The sequence below is a fragment of the Ischnura elegans genome, chromosome X (assembly GCF_921293095.1).
Source record: "Ischnura elegans chromosome X, ioIscEleg1.1, whole genome shotgun sequence".
Classification (NCBI taxonomy): domain Eukaryota; kingdom Metazoa; phylum Arthropoda; class Insecta; order Odonata; family Coenagrionidae; genus Ischnura; species Ischnura elegans.
In genome coordinates, this window is record NC_060259.1 from 23,701,913 (window position 1) to 23,718,514 (window position 16,602).

The 16,602-nt window shown below is 38.7% G+C and overlaps 1 protein-coding gene across 1 annotated transcript in view; it reads right to left on the reverse strand.

The window, feature by feature from the left end:
- Positions 1 to 847: 847 nt before the first annotated feature.
- The window catches only part of LOC124171107 (thioredoxin reductase SEP1-like), a 57,458-nt gene continuing 41,703 nt past the window's right edge, over positions 848 to 16,602 (reverse strand). Inside the window, exons 6-13 of the mRNA XM_046550249.1 lie at positions 11,433 to 11,579; positions 11,267 to 11,356; positions 8,085 to 8,395; positions 7,030 to 7,083; positions 3,824 to 3,953; positions 3,449 to 3,679; positions 1,990 to 2,124; positions 848 to 1,116 (exon numbers count right to left, since the gene is read on the reverse strand). Of these exons, the coding sequence (XP_046406205.1) occupies positions 1,054 to 1,116; positions 1,990 to 2,124; positions 3,449 to 3,679; positions 3,824 to 3,953; positions 7,030 to 7,083; positions 8,085 to 8,395; positions 11,267 to 11,356; positions 11,433 to 11,579 (1,161 nt within the window). The 3' untranslated portion in view covers positions 848 to 1,053. The remainder of the gene's footprint in view (positions 1,117 to 1,989; positions 2,125 to 3,448; positions 3,680 to 3,823; positions 3,954 to 7,029; positions 7,084 to 8,084; positions 8,396 to 11,266; positions 11,357 to 11,432; positions 11,580 to 16,602) is intronic.

Genomic DNA, 16,602 nt, shown 5'->3' on the forward strand with positions numbered 1-16,602 from the left:
CCAAAAGAACAGTTTTCAAGATCTTACATCGATTGGGTGCCGGAAATATATCTTCTTGAGCAAATATTAAGAAGGGCAATGAGGGTGCAGCAGGAAAAATTGGATACAATATATGCTTGATATATTCCTATGATATACAAGTCTTGAGAGAAATCAGTGGGTTAATGAGGGAAATTACATCATAAGTGAATGTCATTATAAATTTAATTTCATATTTGATAAAATAATATACAACCAGGCATTTACAAAGGTAAAAATTTAGAATACAAACAATTCTACGACTACTTTCCAAGAGGAAAATAATCTGCAATCAAATTCAAGGCATAGAGTAATGATTTCAAAGAGTAACTACAGCATCATTGCCAAAAATGTTCTGAAGTATCATTATTTCCGGATTACTCTTTCAGTTCAAAGGCACACACAACAGTAAAAACTGAAGTTAATTCTATAAACTTCATTCAACTCCATGATTGAAAGATAGCTTCAATTAAACCCTCTAAAGGTAGAGAAAATGAGAAGAACTAGGCCAAAACGAGGCATGACATTTCCCAGCTTGAAACACACTGAGAAAAATATTGAAACCAATTACATGATTCCAATATTGAATTATAAACTCATTTAAAAGCATTACTTTCATGACCTAAGTACCAAAATTAATAATTTTATTCACTGGAGCATAACATCAAACATCTGCAAGGAAAAAATGCAAATGAAAACAATGCAATAAGTTGTACAACATCAAAAACAACACATTTTCTAACACAATATGAAGCATGGATAAATTATCCTGACATAGTGATCAATAATACTGAAATTTAAATATTTTCACAATGTTTTCTCCCAGTGATACCTTGAAATTCTACCAGTGATGACTTTCGAGGACAATTCATGCAAAACATCAGACTCCACCCTCCATCAAGGTTTTAAGTGGGGTCGTCATTATTGCCACAAGAGCTCTTGCACTTCATATCCTTCAGTTGTTGCTATTTTGCTGCTATACTACCAAGAAAGAAAACTTCCTCAGGTAAACAGCAAAAATAGCATACTTTAACTTCAGCAAGACTTCTTCTCCACACTTATTCCAGAGGATTTGGTTATGAACATAGTTGTAAAGACCTGAAAAAAATCCATCATGTGATAAGCTTACCAGAGATATTCTAAGGAAATGACATTTCATAGCAAAGAAAATGGTATTGTATTTATGTTGCTCTTATCTTTCCATGTATCTATTGGATTAGAAGTACAAATTAGTATGATGGGTTGGTGCCACTGTTTTGCTGGTTTTAATTCCCATTTGGTTCTCACTCACAAATCAAGCGTTTCATTTTCATTGAACAACTTTCAAAAACCATCAATAAGTTTCTTGGGTTATTATATAAGAGCCTAAAATACCACATCAAGTGATGCCACAAGAGATTAGATCCAGAACATTACTATTTAAATTTGTAAATTGTGCTCAAGAGAACTTTTCAAATTGGCTCTTGAACAAATTACTTCAGCACAGTTTCTTTTTGCTAATGAATCTGGTCCTGGTCCTGAAACGAAGGTCTATATATGGTTGAAACAAGAATTGACCTGACTCATTCCCAATTCCAAGTATTCACCAGTAACTACTTCAAGTGCAGATGAGCCTTGACAATTATTTGACTCACCATTCCTTTATCTACCTATGACTTCCCTGGACTGTCTCCCAAATCAATCACCTGTCTCTTTCCTACAGCCTTCGTTTCCCCTTCCCCACCTCAACAGGTACCATGTTTCTCAACAGGATCAACAGTTTCCACAAAATTATTGTGAGTTCAATCCACTGACTTAAACGTCAAAATTTCTGAGCAAGGCATAAACCATAAAAATAAACCAAAATATGAACGTAACATAACAAGTACTTGCACATGGATAGCAATAACTGAAAGTTATTAACTTATAATTGCTTCTACTTCACAAAACATATGAACCATCAGCGAATAAAACAAATAAAAAACAAATTACCTCCGCACATGTTGGATGAATGCCTACTAAATTGTCAAAGTCAGACTTGGTAGCTCCAAGCTTCAGGGCAAGAGCGAATCCTTGAGTGATTTCGCCTGCATTTGGTCCCAGGCCATGAAAGCCAATAACTTTCTCCTGAAAAATAAAATCATTAAAGGTACTATTGAAGCACAGTTTCATGGCAACCAAAATTTTCCCTTCTTTCCAGGAGCAAAAGTGATTTCTCAACTATGATACTGGTTAAATAATTAAAGATGACAGGATTCGAAAGTTTCAGGGATTCCCAACAGAGTAGGCCTTCCCTAAGTTTGAGATGGAAAAGGGGGTAAAATTTTTCGTAAACATTACTGCAGGAAATTCATTTTTTATTCCAAAATTCAGCATTGAAATTAAATTTCATTTGTTGCTCACTACACCTTAGATTGGTGATAACTGGTTAAAGCATGAAAATCCATCTTCAAATGACTTTGCATGACCAAATGCTTCTTAAATCTTCTCTTCTCTTACATGCAAGGCATATAGATGATACTGATTTTTTGGGTAAAAAAGTGATACTTTTCTAGGAAAGTAGGGGACATTAAACAAGGACACACTGATTAGAATTAATAATGCATACATATTTGAAAAAATAACAAATCCAAGTGAGAAAAGGAATGATCCACCAGGGCTGATGGGTGTGTGGAAGCCCCCCTACCCAAGATGTTTGCTCAGACAATCATCTTGGCCCCTACAGTGTGCTCATTTGACAACACTATTCAGGGAGGCCAAGAACAGGCTAGGTAGGTGCCTGCCCCTGTGCTCAGTGAGAGTTTTGAGGGAAGAATTCTCACTTGCTTACTTTCCTGGGGAAAATTAAGTGCATTCCAGGGGAGTGAGTGCTCCAGCCATGGAATTTTACCTTGAGTGTGACTGCTATGTAGATGCTCAATTTGAGTACAGTCATTTTTTTGGAGAAATCGTTTTGACTGCAACATACCGGAGCACTTTTCACTCATCGGGGAAAGTTCAAAGGAAGTTATGCCTGGCTCCGCATGACACAAGACTAGAACTACATTAATTCATAACAGCCAAAAATTACTAGGGGAGCTGATGGATGGATAAAATAACCTCAGCATAAATTTGTAAAATGGAATCTGTTGTTTTCACACACTTAAGGACATTTACATCAAAGATAAACATTATTCTTCACAGTCCTGAAAATGTGTGCGAAGAATTTTCAATTCAAAATCCTCCCCATACAGGAAATAGCCTTTCCTGCTCAATGCGTCATTGATAAGCTTTGATTAAAGTATTAAACATATGTATAATAAAACCAAAGAGTAAACATGGTTTGAACTTGATAGTGATTCTCAAATTACTCTTAATAAGGACTTATAGTTTCTGCAAACAGAAGTTTATAAAAATAAATTTGAGGTTATTACACGTCGAATTAAAAGGCCACAAAAAAATATCAACATTCCCCAGCACTTTTAAGGCATATTAGTTTCCCATAGCTCTTATTCTCATCTCTCTCAGGAAGTGTGTACTCCAACGGCTGGTAATGAGTATGATACACCTCAATATCATCAGCACCATATGTTGCTATGGCATCTTCCTCTGAGTATCCAACAGACCCATATTCAAGAGGAGTAAAAACTGTGGTTGGAACCATTTTGTAGTCCATCGGCTCATTTGATTTACCATAAAGCCTCTGCAAGAACAAATGTTCAACAATACAAAATTCTACTACATTGTAATCATGACAACTGAATAGCTCAATCAACTAGAGCTGCATCATACCACAACAAAGAATTAGAGAGGTACAAAAGGAGTCGAAAAGATCAAAATTACTCACTCGTGCAAGAAAGCGACCCGCTTGGATGGCCACAGGAGTAAGCTCTGGGGTACCATCCAATACATCTCCAATGGCAAAAATATTTGGTACATTTGTCCTCTCAAGTTTATCACCAATGATTTTACCATTCCTAAAAAACAGAATGACTGTATTAATATAGCATTCTTCACGCAGCAAGACTAGGTAATTACTAGAGATCAGAGAAATTTGCAAGACACGATATCGCAAAATCTATTAAAGCCTAAGCCTTCATTGCTTCATGCTGCTGACGTTCATTCGATCTACCTCATTATGATTCCAAGGGCAATTGGCTTGTTTTGTCTGTTGCATATTGAATTGGCATAATATTGCGAACTGCAGTGATGTCTCCGCCGAAATTTGCCATTAAATTAATCACGACCTCTCTCTTCACTTCACATTTATCAATTCTGAAACTATTGGAAATGTCTAGAATGACGCGCTTTCTCTCCTGAAGAATTACATATTCTGAATCAATAAAAAACTGAAAGAAATTCAACGCAGCCACAAAAGAGCGTAAAGCTCACAAACTCAGCACGGATCAATTACAAGCAGTAATTCTGGTGACTCACTGTGACACAGTAAACAGCATTATTGGATAAGTTGTAGCAGGAAAAACTTAAGTGTGGGTCTAACTTAATTTTGCAGACTTAAACACGGCCACTGGCTGGGAACGGAAGGCCGCTTTCAGACTAGACAACTTTCCGCCGGCCACCATTCAAGGCACGTGCCGGTGACCATGGCGGCCATCGACAGGGCCGTGCCATCAACAGCATGATTCGTCTCCTTAGAAGACAACAAAGACCTATTGTTGTTTGAAAGCATGAAGCACTAGTAGTTGGGGGATGAGAAGGAAGGAACAGAAACAATTGGAGGAGAGGGGGGTGCTAATTATTAGTAGACGGATCTTGGGATATTCGGTGCTCTACTGAGCTTCAATGCAAAAAAAATCATTTGAACACACCCCCGGTTCAAGTTTATTTGTATCAGATTGTGTTTAGTTGTGTGTGCTTCTTTATCGGCCTTTCTTAACCGATTTGCAATAGCGGTAATCAATACTATGCGATTTAGTTGAACCTGTCTTCCCTCAGCACCTGGGTGAGGGCTATCAAAAGGGAGCCCACAACATGGAAAATTTTGGTCAAAATGTAAGTCATACATTACGTATGGTTATACCATAGCTACCCACTACTCTGTTTGAAAACACTGTCACGATTGGTCGTGATTCGTGCTTGGACTGTTTTTTATCATGGCTACAGCTTTATACATCAAATGAAGGAAAGGAATTTTAAAATGCCGAAAACCTAGTGTTACGGCTCATACCAGGGCGAGTGATTTCGGCTCAGGAGGATTTTATGTGAAAGACAAAGTAAAGGCTTGAATCTGAAGGACGGATTAAACTTTGTTAAAGCAAATCAATTACGATACACAAACGTTCGAACAGGGCCGGAATCACCCAAGTTACGCTATAGGCACCTCTCCATTGAGCGCCCCTCCTCACTTGAGCCTACCCTCCCTGACTTCTATGATAAGGAGTAGCCACTCGCCCTGACAGAAGGCACCCCTTGGACAGCGACGCCCCTAGGCACGTGCCTATTTTGCCTTGAAGTAAATCCGGCCCTGCATGCGAAATAAAGGAGATCTGCAAAATGACAGCTATCATTTGAACAGACAGTTACCCAGTCAAAGAAAGTGAAGGAGGTGAAAGAGGAGTTTGTTGTCCCTACTATTGAAGCATTTTTAAATGCTGGAATTAGGGTAAAGAAACTTTAAAATCCAAACATTTGGGAAAGGGTCTCGAAGTACAGTTGAATGGTAGAGGGGATTTGCCATCTGCAAATCGTATTTGCCAAGAATACATTATGATTACAAGGAAAAGGAAGCAGGAAGAGCTTAAATATAGTGATACGAGCGTGCTCCCCCGCTCCCAGCCGGCTTCCCCCACTCTTTTCAATGCAGGTGCACAGAGGGATAGGCGCGTTTCTAATTTTAAAATGTAGAAAAAAAAAGCAGGGTCTTATGTACAAATTGAGGTCCGAGGACCTCTTTAAACGCAACATTGGAAGTAATTACACTATCCTCTGTTAAACGCACATAATGACTCATACTTACGTATTAACAGGAGACTTGAAAGTGGAATCAGCCCCATTTTGATAAAAGATATTAAAAGAATGCGAGATATTGTTGCAAATGAACAAATGTATCAGTTTGTGTGCCGTTAATGTCAGGAATATTTAATGGTTTTTGTTTTTTTTTTGCTTTATTTTAAATTATTTATAAACCAATATTAGGAAACAGTAGCAATATTTAGGAAGTAAGATATGTCGTTGCATGTTCTCTGATAAATTCTGTGCATTTTGGTACCTCATTTGCAGAGTTTGGTTGCGTATCAGTTGAGAAAAAGGTATCTATAAAGTAGAAATAATATAGAAGATTGGTCTAAATTACCGTATTTCTCCAAATATAGTCCCCCCCCCCCCTAATTGTGAGGCTTAAGTTTCGGAGAAAGTTAAAAAAATGCGTTTGAATATAGTCCCCCCTTTACTTTTACCAAGGGCATTTTTGGAAAAAAAGGGGGGACTATATTCAGACATATACGGTAATACAATGAAACTGAAAACACATTTTAGTACTATTTGGTCAATTTTTGCTCTACTCTTCCTCACAAAGACAATCAATTCAAGTATTCACTGTGCACCTTTTCTTGCTCACTCTATAATATTAACGCTTAAACCATTGATATATGTACCTTGAATCATTTTTTTCATTTGGTTTTATCAGATATTTTGTACTGCTGCAATTGTATTTAATGTCATGTAAAATGCTTATAAAAGTATAAGCAATTGTGAAATGTCCACAAAAAATAACAAAACACCAAGAAATGTGAAAAAATTTTATCATTACAATAACACTATCAAGATTTTTTATAACACCAAAATCACATAGTTGTGAAACAAATTCTAGCAAAAAATAAAACCACTTTCATGGATCTCTAGTAATTACACATCAAAAAATGTGATGTTAAGAGTTTTTTTTTTAATTTCCATGCAAAAAATGCAGCAAAAAGCTCTCTCCCTTATTTCCAAGAATCTTAAAATTATTACACATTCCATGAATGCTACCATTTAATAGCAACAAGGCAAAAGTAAGACTAAACACCCTACATACATACATAAAGGATTACCTACTTTTCATTCAAATTCACTCCTATTTCTTGAAGGCCAATATTTTTTGTACATGGACTCCTTTGTTGTAAATAGTTACTGGGGGGACGATGGTTTCAGATTCCATGTAATTGAGGACAACCTTCTTATGCTTAACAAGTTCCCTGATGTGATGAAACTTCACTTCTATATGCTGAGTGCGAGCATGCAATCCATTGTCAGAGGCTAATTTTAGTGCACTCTGGTTATCATTCCATAAAAGAATTGGCCCCTTCCTACCACATAACTCAGAGAGTAACCCCTTCAAGTAAGTGGCCTTCCTACCTGCAGAGTCAATGGCAATATACTCTGCCTCGGTTGAAGACAAGGCAGTTACACTTTGTTTTTTACTCTCCCAGCAGATTGGTCCACCAGCAGACACAAAAACATACCCAGTCACTGATTTTCTGTTGACGTCATTAGCGAATGATGCATCAACAAAACCACAAACGTCCGGATTATTCTCAGTCCTTCGGAATTCTATTCCTGCATCAATTGTTCCTTTTAAATACCTTAACACTCTTTTCACACACTGCCAGTGTTCATTTCCATAGCAGTTGTTGAACTGGCTGAGGTAATTGGTAGCATAGGATATATCAGGCCTGGTACACACTGATAAATACAGTAAACTTCCAATCACTTGTTGGTAAGGTACACTATCACACGTTATCGATTCACCCTTGGTCAGTCGAGTGCCAGGAACCATAGGGGTTGACACAGATTTACATTCTGCCATCCCCACCTTACTCAGCAAGTTCAAAATTACCTGTTTTTGGTTCAACTTTACTTTACCATTACCCATTTCTACCCTCATTCCCAGGCAATCCACGACTGATCCTAAGTCTTTTACCTTAAAACAAGAGTGGAGCTTTTGTTTCAGTTTCTCAGCTTGAACTTCATCATTAAAGAATACAAAAAAGTCATCAACATAAACACATATTATAACCATGGATGCACCATCTCTCCAAAAATAAACACAAGGCTCATGTTGAGATTTCTTAAAACCAACACTTAATACGACTTCATCCATTCTCTCATACCAGGAACGAGAAGCCTGTTTCAGGCCATAAATGGCCTTCTTTAACTTATACACTTTACTTGCATCTGAAACAAAACCTTCCGGTTGGTACATGAAAATGTCTTCACTTAGTGAACCATTCAAAAAGGCTGTGGAAACATCCAAGTGATGTATATGCAAACCATGAGCAACAGCAATTGAAAAACACAATCTTAAGTTATCATGTCTCACCACAGGAGCAAAAGTGTCAAGATAATCAATACCATAACGCTGAGAGAAACCCTTAGCTACCAGGCGAGCCTTAAACTTGTCCACTTCTCCCTCCCCATTCCGCTTCAATTTAAAAACCCATTTGCATTGCACTATATTTCCACCCTTAGGTCTGTCTACAAGATCCCACACATCGTTTTCCTGAAAAGAACTGATCTCTCTTTCCATAGCTTCTTTCCAATGAATTTTATCAGTACCATTTAATGCCTCGGTAACTGATGTAGGTTCTACCTTTTCATCACATGCTAAATATAACTCAAAACCAGGAAATTCCTTCCTTTGCCTTTCCCTCATAGGATACCTCCTTTCACCTTCATCGACATTATTTCCAGGATTTATTTGCACCTCATTTGCATCCGCAAAAGACAGATTTTCAATATCATTCTCTGCTCCATGAATGTGATTGACATTGGCATTTGTTTCACTCTGACAATGAACATCATCACTGACATTACACACTGAAGTAAATGGCAAATCATCATCTAAGTTTACAGGCACAGGCATACTGAAAGAACCCTTCTTCCCTTTACCAATAGCCTTAATTGCAGTGAAACTATTTTCAATGAATTTAACATCACGAGCAACAAGAATTTCTCTCGGGTTTTCAGGATTAAGCAAACGATACCCCTTGGAAGCTGAAGAGTAACCCACAAAGACCATTTTCTTGCTCCTAGGATTTAGTTTATCCCCCCTTATTTCCTCAGGGATTAGAGCATATGCATCAGAACCAAACACCCTGAGCTGATCATAGCTGACTTTCTTACCTGACCACAGGACCTCAGGGACATTGTCAGGGACACTCCTGTGGGGGCTTCTGTTTAATAAGTACACAGCAGTGTTAGCTGCTTCTGCCCACATCTCCTTAGGACTTCCTGCGTGAAAGAGCATGCATCGCACTTTCTCCAGAATGGTGCGATTCAGTCTCTCTGCTACACCATTTTGCTGTGGAGTATACCTTACAGTTCTCTGATGTGTGATTCCTCTGCTTTTAAAGAAATTCTGTAACTCATCACTCAAGAACTCAGTTCCATTATCAGACCTGAAAATTTTCAACCTTTTACCAGTTATATTTTCAGCCATATTTACAAAATCAATCACTCTCTGCTTGGTTTCAGACTTGCTCTTTAAGAAATAAACAGTCGTTCTGCGAGAGAAATCATCTATCAAAGTAAGAATGTACCTTGACCCACTCCATGACTTTACATTAGAACCAAAATCACACAGATCAGAGTGAACAAGACCTAGTACCTCATCTGCCCTAGTACCTCCTTCCTTAGGAAAAGGATTTCTGTGCTGTTTTCCAAGAACACAAGCATTACAATCATCAGCAGGTTCATACTTGAAATCAATGCAATCACTTAATTTATCCCGCAACAATATCATATTTTGCATACCCAAATGACCCATTCTTTGATGCCACAATTCATAATCATTAATATTGCACACAAATGCCTGCTTTGATTTAACATCCAAACGGTATAACCCATTACTCGTTCTACTTGCAGTAGCTAGTTCTGTACCATTACAGACAAAGTCATCATCATACATTTTACAACCCTTTTTATCATAAACAACAGTGATCCCTTTGTCGGCAACTTGACTTACAGAAATCAAATTTTCTTTCAATCCAGGAACATGCACAACATGTTTAAGTTCACAAATGTGATCACTTACATTTAGGTTCACAGATCCAACACCTCTGCTTTTAAGCTTACCGTTATTTCCGACAGTAATCTCAATATGACTGTCAACGTCACGACAATAATCATGCATACGGTCTTCATGGGGTGACATATGCACGGATGCTCCGGAATCTACAAACCAATCTGAGTCACACGATGCAGCCGACAGGGCACACAGAAGACTTCTCAGCGGTTTCCTATTTTCTCCTTTCTTCTCTCCCTTAACCTCGGCTCTGTTCTCGTTCGGATCCCTCTTCTTCTGCGACTGCGGGCATTGTGTTTTAAGATGCCCCTTTTCACCACAGTTCCAGCACTTCCACGCCTTCACAACTGATGAACTCCCAGCCATGGTCGAAGAGTTGTACTTCTTGCCCTTGGAATACAGGGCAGTGGTTTCGGGAACACTCGCATTTTGACCGGCACTCACGCTCTTCCGGTAGCTTTCGTCTAGCAAAATCGTCTTCACACGATCCAAATTTAAGACATTCTCCCCACTCGTGATGGCCATGACAAGATTGTCATACGAATTTGGCAGCCCCTGAAGCAACATTGCTGCAACAAAGTTTTCCGCCATCGGCTCACCGATACCCTCGAGCTTGTGTGCCAACATTATCACCTCGCTGATATAAGTGTCCATGGTTTCAAACTTTTCGAGCCTCATTTGGCACATAGAACGAAGCAGGGATACATACCGCCACTTGCCTTTATCCTCATATGCCTTGGATAAAGCATTCCAGGCATCCTTTGCCGTTTTAGCTGGCCTTACATGGGGATATACCACAGGCTGCACCATAAGGCAAATGTCTGCTAAAGCTTTCTCGTCCCTACGTTCTTTACCTTCGCCATTATCACTTCCCTGGACACAACTCCACAATCCATTACGACGTAAATAGTTCGTCATCGCGAACGACCAGTCATAATAGTTTTCCCGCCCAACGAGTTTTTCGAAACCATACGCCTGCGAAGTGACCTGAGATTCTTGCATCTTTGCTACCACACGGTTTACCACAAAAATAAAGAAATCTGAATTCAGCAGCGCAGTGGAAAGTGCGCTGGGCCCATAACCTGTTGTAAATAGTTACTGGGGGGACGATGGTTTTAGATTCAGGAGGAGTGGTAAATGAACACGACCACACGTGTTGAATAACATGGCGAAACTGCAATTTATTAAAAGAACAAACTTCCGGTGAAGAACAAAAAACAAATGAATACAGTAATACGATAGTTGGGAGATTACCAGCCATATTCAAACAAAAACAATCACAACATCCTTCCAGTAGCATACATTACTGTGTTGAAGGTTTGTTCTTCCTCTCTTCCATCCTAAAAACTTGTATGTCACCTACAGAGAATAAATAGCATGAATATATTCTTCTAACTATCATCAATGCAGATAATTGACGCAATCAAACTCTTACTGCGAGCTCCCCGGGGCTTCCAGTACACTTCTCTGTAATTTTGGTTGGGACAGCTGGCCTTATGAACTTCACTCCATGAGTTTCCATGTGGCTACCTATCATATCAGCCATCTGGCGATCAAAGCCTCTCAAAAGGATTGAGCGAACCTGTAAAAATTATCAACAGTAAATCCTCAAAACACATGAAGAAGTAGGTGATATGTTATTATCACATTCTTTCTCTTAAATTTTATACCTTGGACTTAAAGAAATGACATTAAATTTAAAAGTAGAGTAAAAATACATGCCACTGAATATGTAAAACCAAGGAAATGGAAAAGTCCATCATTAACCCTTTCACTGCTGTGGACGTACCTAGTACGTCCGCATGGCAGACTGCTGTGGACGTACTTTTTCTTCCTACCTGCCATGCGGTCAGCACTTTCGCTGAAGAACTTCGAAGGGTCGCTAATCCACGACCCTATCCTCGACCAGCTCACCCACGCAGGACTGTCTCCTCGACCCTACGAGCAGGCAGCCTACCTCCTGAAAAGTGACCGCTCTGACTGCAATTTGAAAATCAATCACTCAATACGATCATCAAAAACTTATTGTTTTCATCGCACTCCTGCCAATCATGCAATCAAGTACGTCTTTGAACCGTGTTTCTGCGATGAAAAAAAAACGGTTTTGTTAACTTTGCTAAAATGGCCATTTTTCCGGTTGTCCGCAGCCACGTTTCTAGAAAGTTAACAAAATCGTTATTTTTCATCGTAGAAACACGGTTCAAAGACATACTTGATTGCATGATTGGCAGGAGTGCGATGAAAACAATAAGTTTTTGATGATCGTATTGAGTGATTGATTTCCAAATTGCAGTCAGAGTAGTCCCTTTTCGGGAGGTAGGCCGTCCCTTCGACCCCCGCTGGTAGGGTCGAAGAGACGGTCCTGCGTGGGTGAGATCGTCAAGGATAGGGCCGCGGATTAGCGACCCTTCGGAGGGTGTACCACACCCATCCTGGAAGTACCTGCTCCATGGGCCCACGAAACGCATTTTAACATTTTCGCCGCATGTGAAGAGTAGGTTTTCGGAGATTGAACAGCAGTGAAAGGGTTAAAAACATGGGCAAATATGAGGTGGAAATTTTTGAGTAAAGCAAAATCTATTTCTACCCCTTTCACGATAAATGGGAGAAAGGATATGCCAATTTACCCTAGTATTGACAACCCAATTATCTAAAAAATAGATAGGAAATCAGTACCTTCTCATGAAATATATCTTCAATTAAAATATATTCCCTCAATATATTCTAATAGAAAATACACCATTACCACCCCAGATTTCTGAATTTATCCATACATTACATGGTAAAATATGGTTTGCACACACTATGGGGAAATGGACAAATATGTCCTGAGTGACCTGGAGTATGGGACATCTTCCAGAAATTTAAGCAAAAGGAATTCCAAAGGATACTGATGGAATATGAGGGGGTGCATTACTGACTGAGTGGAGTCATTGCTTCCAAAGATAGCAAGGGAAGCAAGCTGATCTTGATGCTGCATTTGCAGAACTCAGAGAAAAATTCCATTGCACTACATGGTGTTAAATACCTGGAGCACATGGTACAGTGGAACCTCAATCTATCGTTTTTCAGAAGGGTGGACGAAAAAAACAATGAATGCGGGAAAACAATCAATGCAGGAATGTTTGGCTAGGTTGCTTATGTCACACGCAGGTTTTCGGGGAGTAATTGTGATATTCATGAAGGAATTCAAACAAGATTTTAGCTGATTACAGGAATATTTGTACTTCATTGAAACACTTAGGTCATATTGTTGATTCAACTAATATCTCTTTTAAATATACTGAAGGAACACACCACCAAGCTAAAAAATGTTTACACTCCATTCGGCATTTGCACTGCTATTATGGATTTCTGTCTGATGTAAAAATACTAATCCATCAAATGCCATTTCAAGTACACGTTTTTACAAGAGCAATGTGCATGTTATGCCTAAAACCACCAGGTAGCTTGCTCTACCCCTACCCTTGCCATCATGTGCTACAGGACAACCCAAGACTTTCTGGAATATTCACGTCCTTCTAGCCTGGATTCTTTTCTTCATCTTTAATTATTTTCTGTCCATCTTTTTAAGATCTCCCTTGTTTCTTCGGAAGGGCCATGGTCCAAAGAAGAATAAAAATAAAACTAATAAAAATGAAACCTGTCTTTAATAAACCCGACCGTCTGAAACTGGGAACTTGGAAGCAAGTAGGCTGAAAAAGTTCAGTGGGCGAGAATGGGAGAGGCAAGAAACACGTTTCTATTTTTCTCGTGTAACTTTATATTTTCTTCCAAAGCTGAAGTATTCGAAATACAATCCCTGCATGAGCTAAGACGTTTTGTTCGATTTTGGAGAAGAGGAAAGGGTCATTCCATGTCAGTTCATCCAGGCATGACATTTAGGTTACTTAGAAGTAACCTCTTTTGCTTGTGGACATTTCTGGACACACTCACCTTATCTTTCATTCCTGGCATAAGGCGTGAATACTCGTAATTTTGGTAAAATGACTGAACTAAGTCCACTGCAGTTTGTTCTATGTTTTTGCCCCTCCTTGGATCTGGTATAGCTATGATGCCTTTCATTCCTAGAATTCCCTAGCATGCCAAATTGTATATTCACTAACATTAATTTCGGTGGCTACTTTTTTCCTACTCCATGAAGTCGGAGCTAGTGTTAATAGCCGAATTATCTCTCCCTGACTGCCTTCTGTCACCAGTTTTTCTTTTAGTAACCCAACTAGCACATTCATATCACTCGCTTTATCAAGAACTTCTGAATCATGCTCTGGAAGGAAATCTTTATCCAGTACTTTGAAAACCTTTTTGTTCAAAGTAGAATAGTATTAATGACGTAAAACACAATCGTGAAGTTTTTTGTCAATACAAAATGGAGAATGTTAACTTGTATTGACATGCATCCTGTATTTTGATGTGTTTTATACAGCAACAATCAAGTTTTCCCCAGCAATGATGGGTAAGTGCTATGAATTCCTTAAAATATTCTATTTCAAAAATATATTTTTCTTATCGGGAGAAAAACAACCTGCACATAAAAAATATATTAATTTTTTAACGTATTATTTACTAGATTCATGTTGTAAATATTTGCTTAGATATAGAAAACAGTTAACACAAGCATTTCATCACACTTGAAGGAGGACTGAACACTGACTGCCAGAGTCGTGAAAAGGGATTTTTTTTTTTGCATAAATTTTTTTTAACGACAAAGCAAGCAAAAAGCCATGAATTTTATTTTTACAGGTGGTGGGTCATACCTTAAGGAATATCAGAAAAATTAATTTAGCTTGATTCAGATATTGCCTCAGGTCAAAATTTGATGTTTTATAGAACCATGTTTTTGACGCAAAATTTTCTAAAATCTTATGAAACACATGAGTTTAGAGAATTTCCAATATTCCTTAGGATATTTTTCAATTAGTTTTTGGCATCCTCATGACTTCTATAGTAAACCTGCAAAATTTCATAAGAATCGGATGAAAACTATGGCTGAGACAAATTATTTCCCTCTGGAGGTACAAGTGCCTCTGGAGACCGCATTCATTGAAAAACTGCAGTTTCACCCAAACTTCAAATGGTTTTGGAATAAAAAACTATTAGAGATAGCCAAGAAATATTTTACACTGTTTCATTCCATCATGGAAGGATGAAAATTGGCAAGTTTCATCAAAATCCGAGTCGGTGGGTGTCATGCCTGGATGAACTGACATGGAATGACCCGAAAGCGTCAGAGGGGGGAGGCAAGTGCTGAATGGAAGGGGATAGAGAATTTTGGGATATACGCTAATGTTACTGAGCTTCTCCCTATGCTAGTTACATCTCCTGGGGAAAATTCAAACTATGTGCCTGCCGTTATTAGCCATAAATGACTCACTGTATATACATTTCATCTCATTTTCGTCAAATGATGGATGCAGGAAAATTATACTTTGGGACCGCAATCTTCAAACCATCAATGCGGGACAACAATACTTCAGGGAACAATGGATGCAGGAAAAAATTACATTGTCCGTATGAAACTTTATTTGGGACCAGGAATGGTGAACGATGAATGCGGGTACGATAGGTCAGGGTTCCACTGTATTGGCTTAAGCCCATTTCACATGGACGTGGACATTCTCCACTACACATATGGGGAGCGATCACCACTTTTCACATTGGCTCAGACAAAAACCATCCACATCCAACCAATTGTGTTCAGCCTGCCACGGCAGAAGAGCATCATACAGACATGCACAATTTAAGTAATTGCTGTGCACCAGGAAATGAAAAATTGGAATAAAAATACCCATCAAACAAGGTTCCTTATTTATAACGTGATCTCACCTACCTCTTTACCTAACGATCACGGTATTGGTATTTAAAATGCAAGACATCACATACGTTGGCCCTTCTCTCCACTTCAATAAATGGTGAAAAGCACTCACAGTTATCTCCAAGTTCACACTTATTCTACTGATGAATTTGCTTGGCCTGCATCAGCCACCCCCATTCAAGTGCACGCACAAACCTGTCACTACGGCTTGGACACACAAATGATCAGCTGCTTGTAGGAGCCAAGCAGATGACTCCTCTATGTATGGATGGTCCGCACTCATGTGTAAGCTTTCACTTATGCCAATGGAACCTAGCCCACACTCGTTGCATGGACTACTTGTGTTCATAGGTAATTGGCCAAAGGGAACCAGGATCTATCAGAAAAGAGCTGCGCCCACCCTCCCATCCTGGCTGACCAGAAAAAAGGGAGACTTATGAGCTCCCCCACCATATTTCAATGGGTTAGAGTTAAGTGAAAAGACGAAGTTTTTGTGCTATGACATATGTAATGCAAGTATTTTTAATGGTAAACTTATATTTCACTATACAAATTGTTTCAATTGTGTCTGTAACTGTCCAGTCATTGATAGAGTGAATGAAATGAAATACTTGAGAGTAATTCTGGATAGTAATCTACGCTGGGATAAACACTTACTTACTGTAAACAAATGCCTTAGAAGTACCTTGTCCAAATTTTATTACCTACGAAACTAATGTCCTCTTCAAGTTAAAAAAAAACCATTTATCATGCTCTTGTTCATTCCAAACTTTCTTATGGTATAATCTGC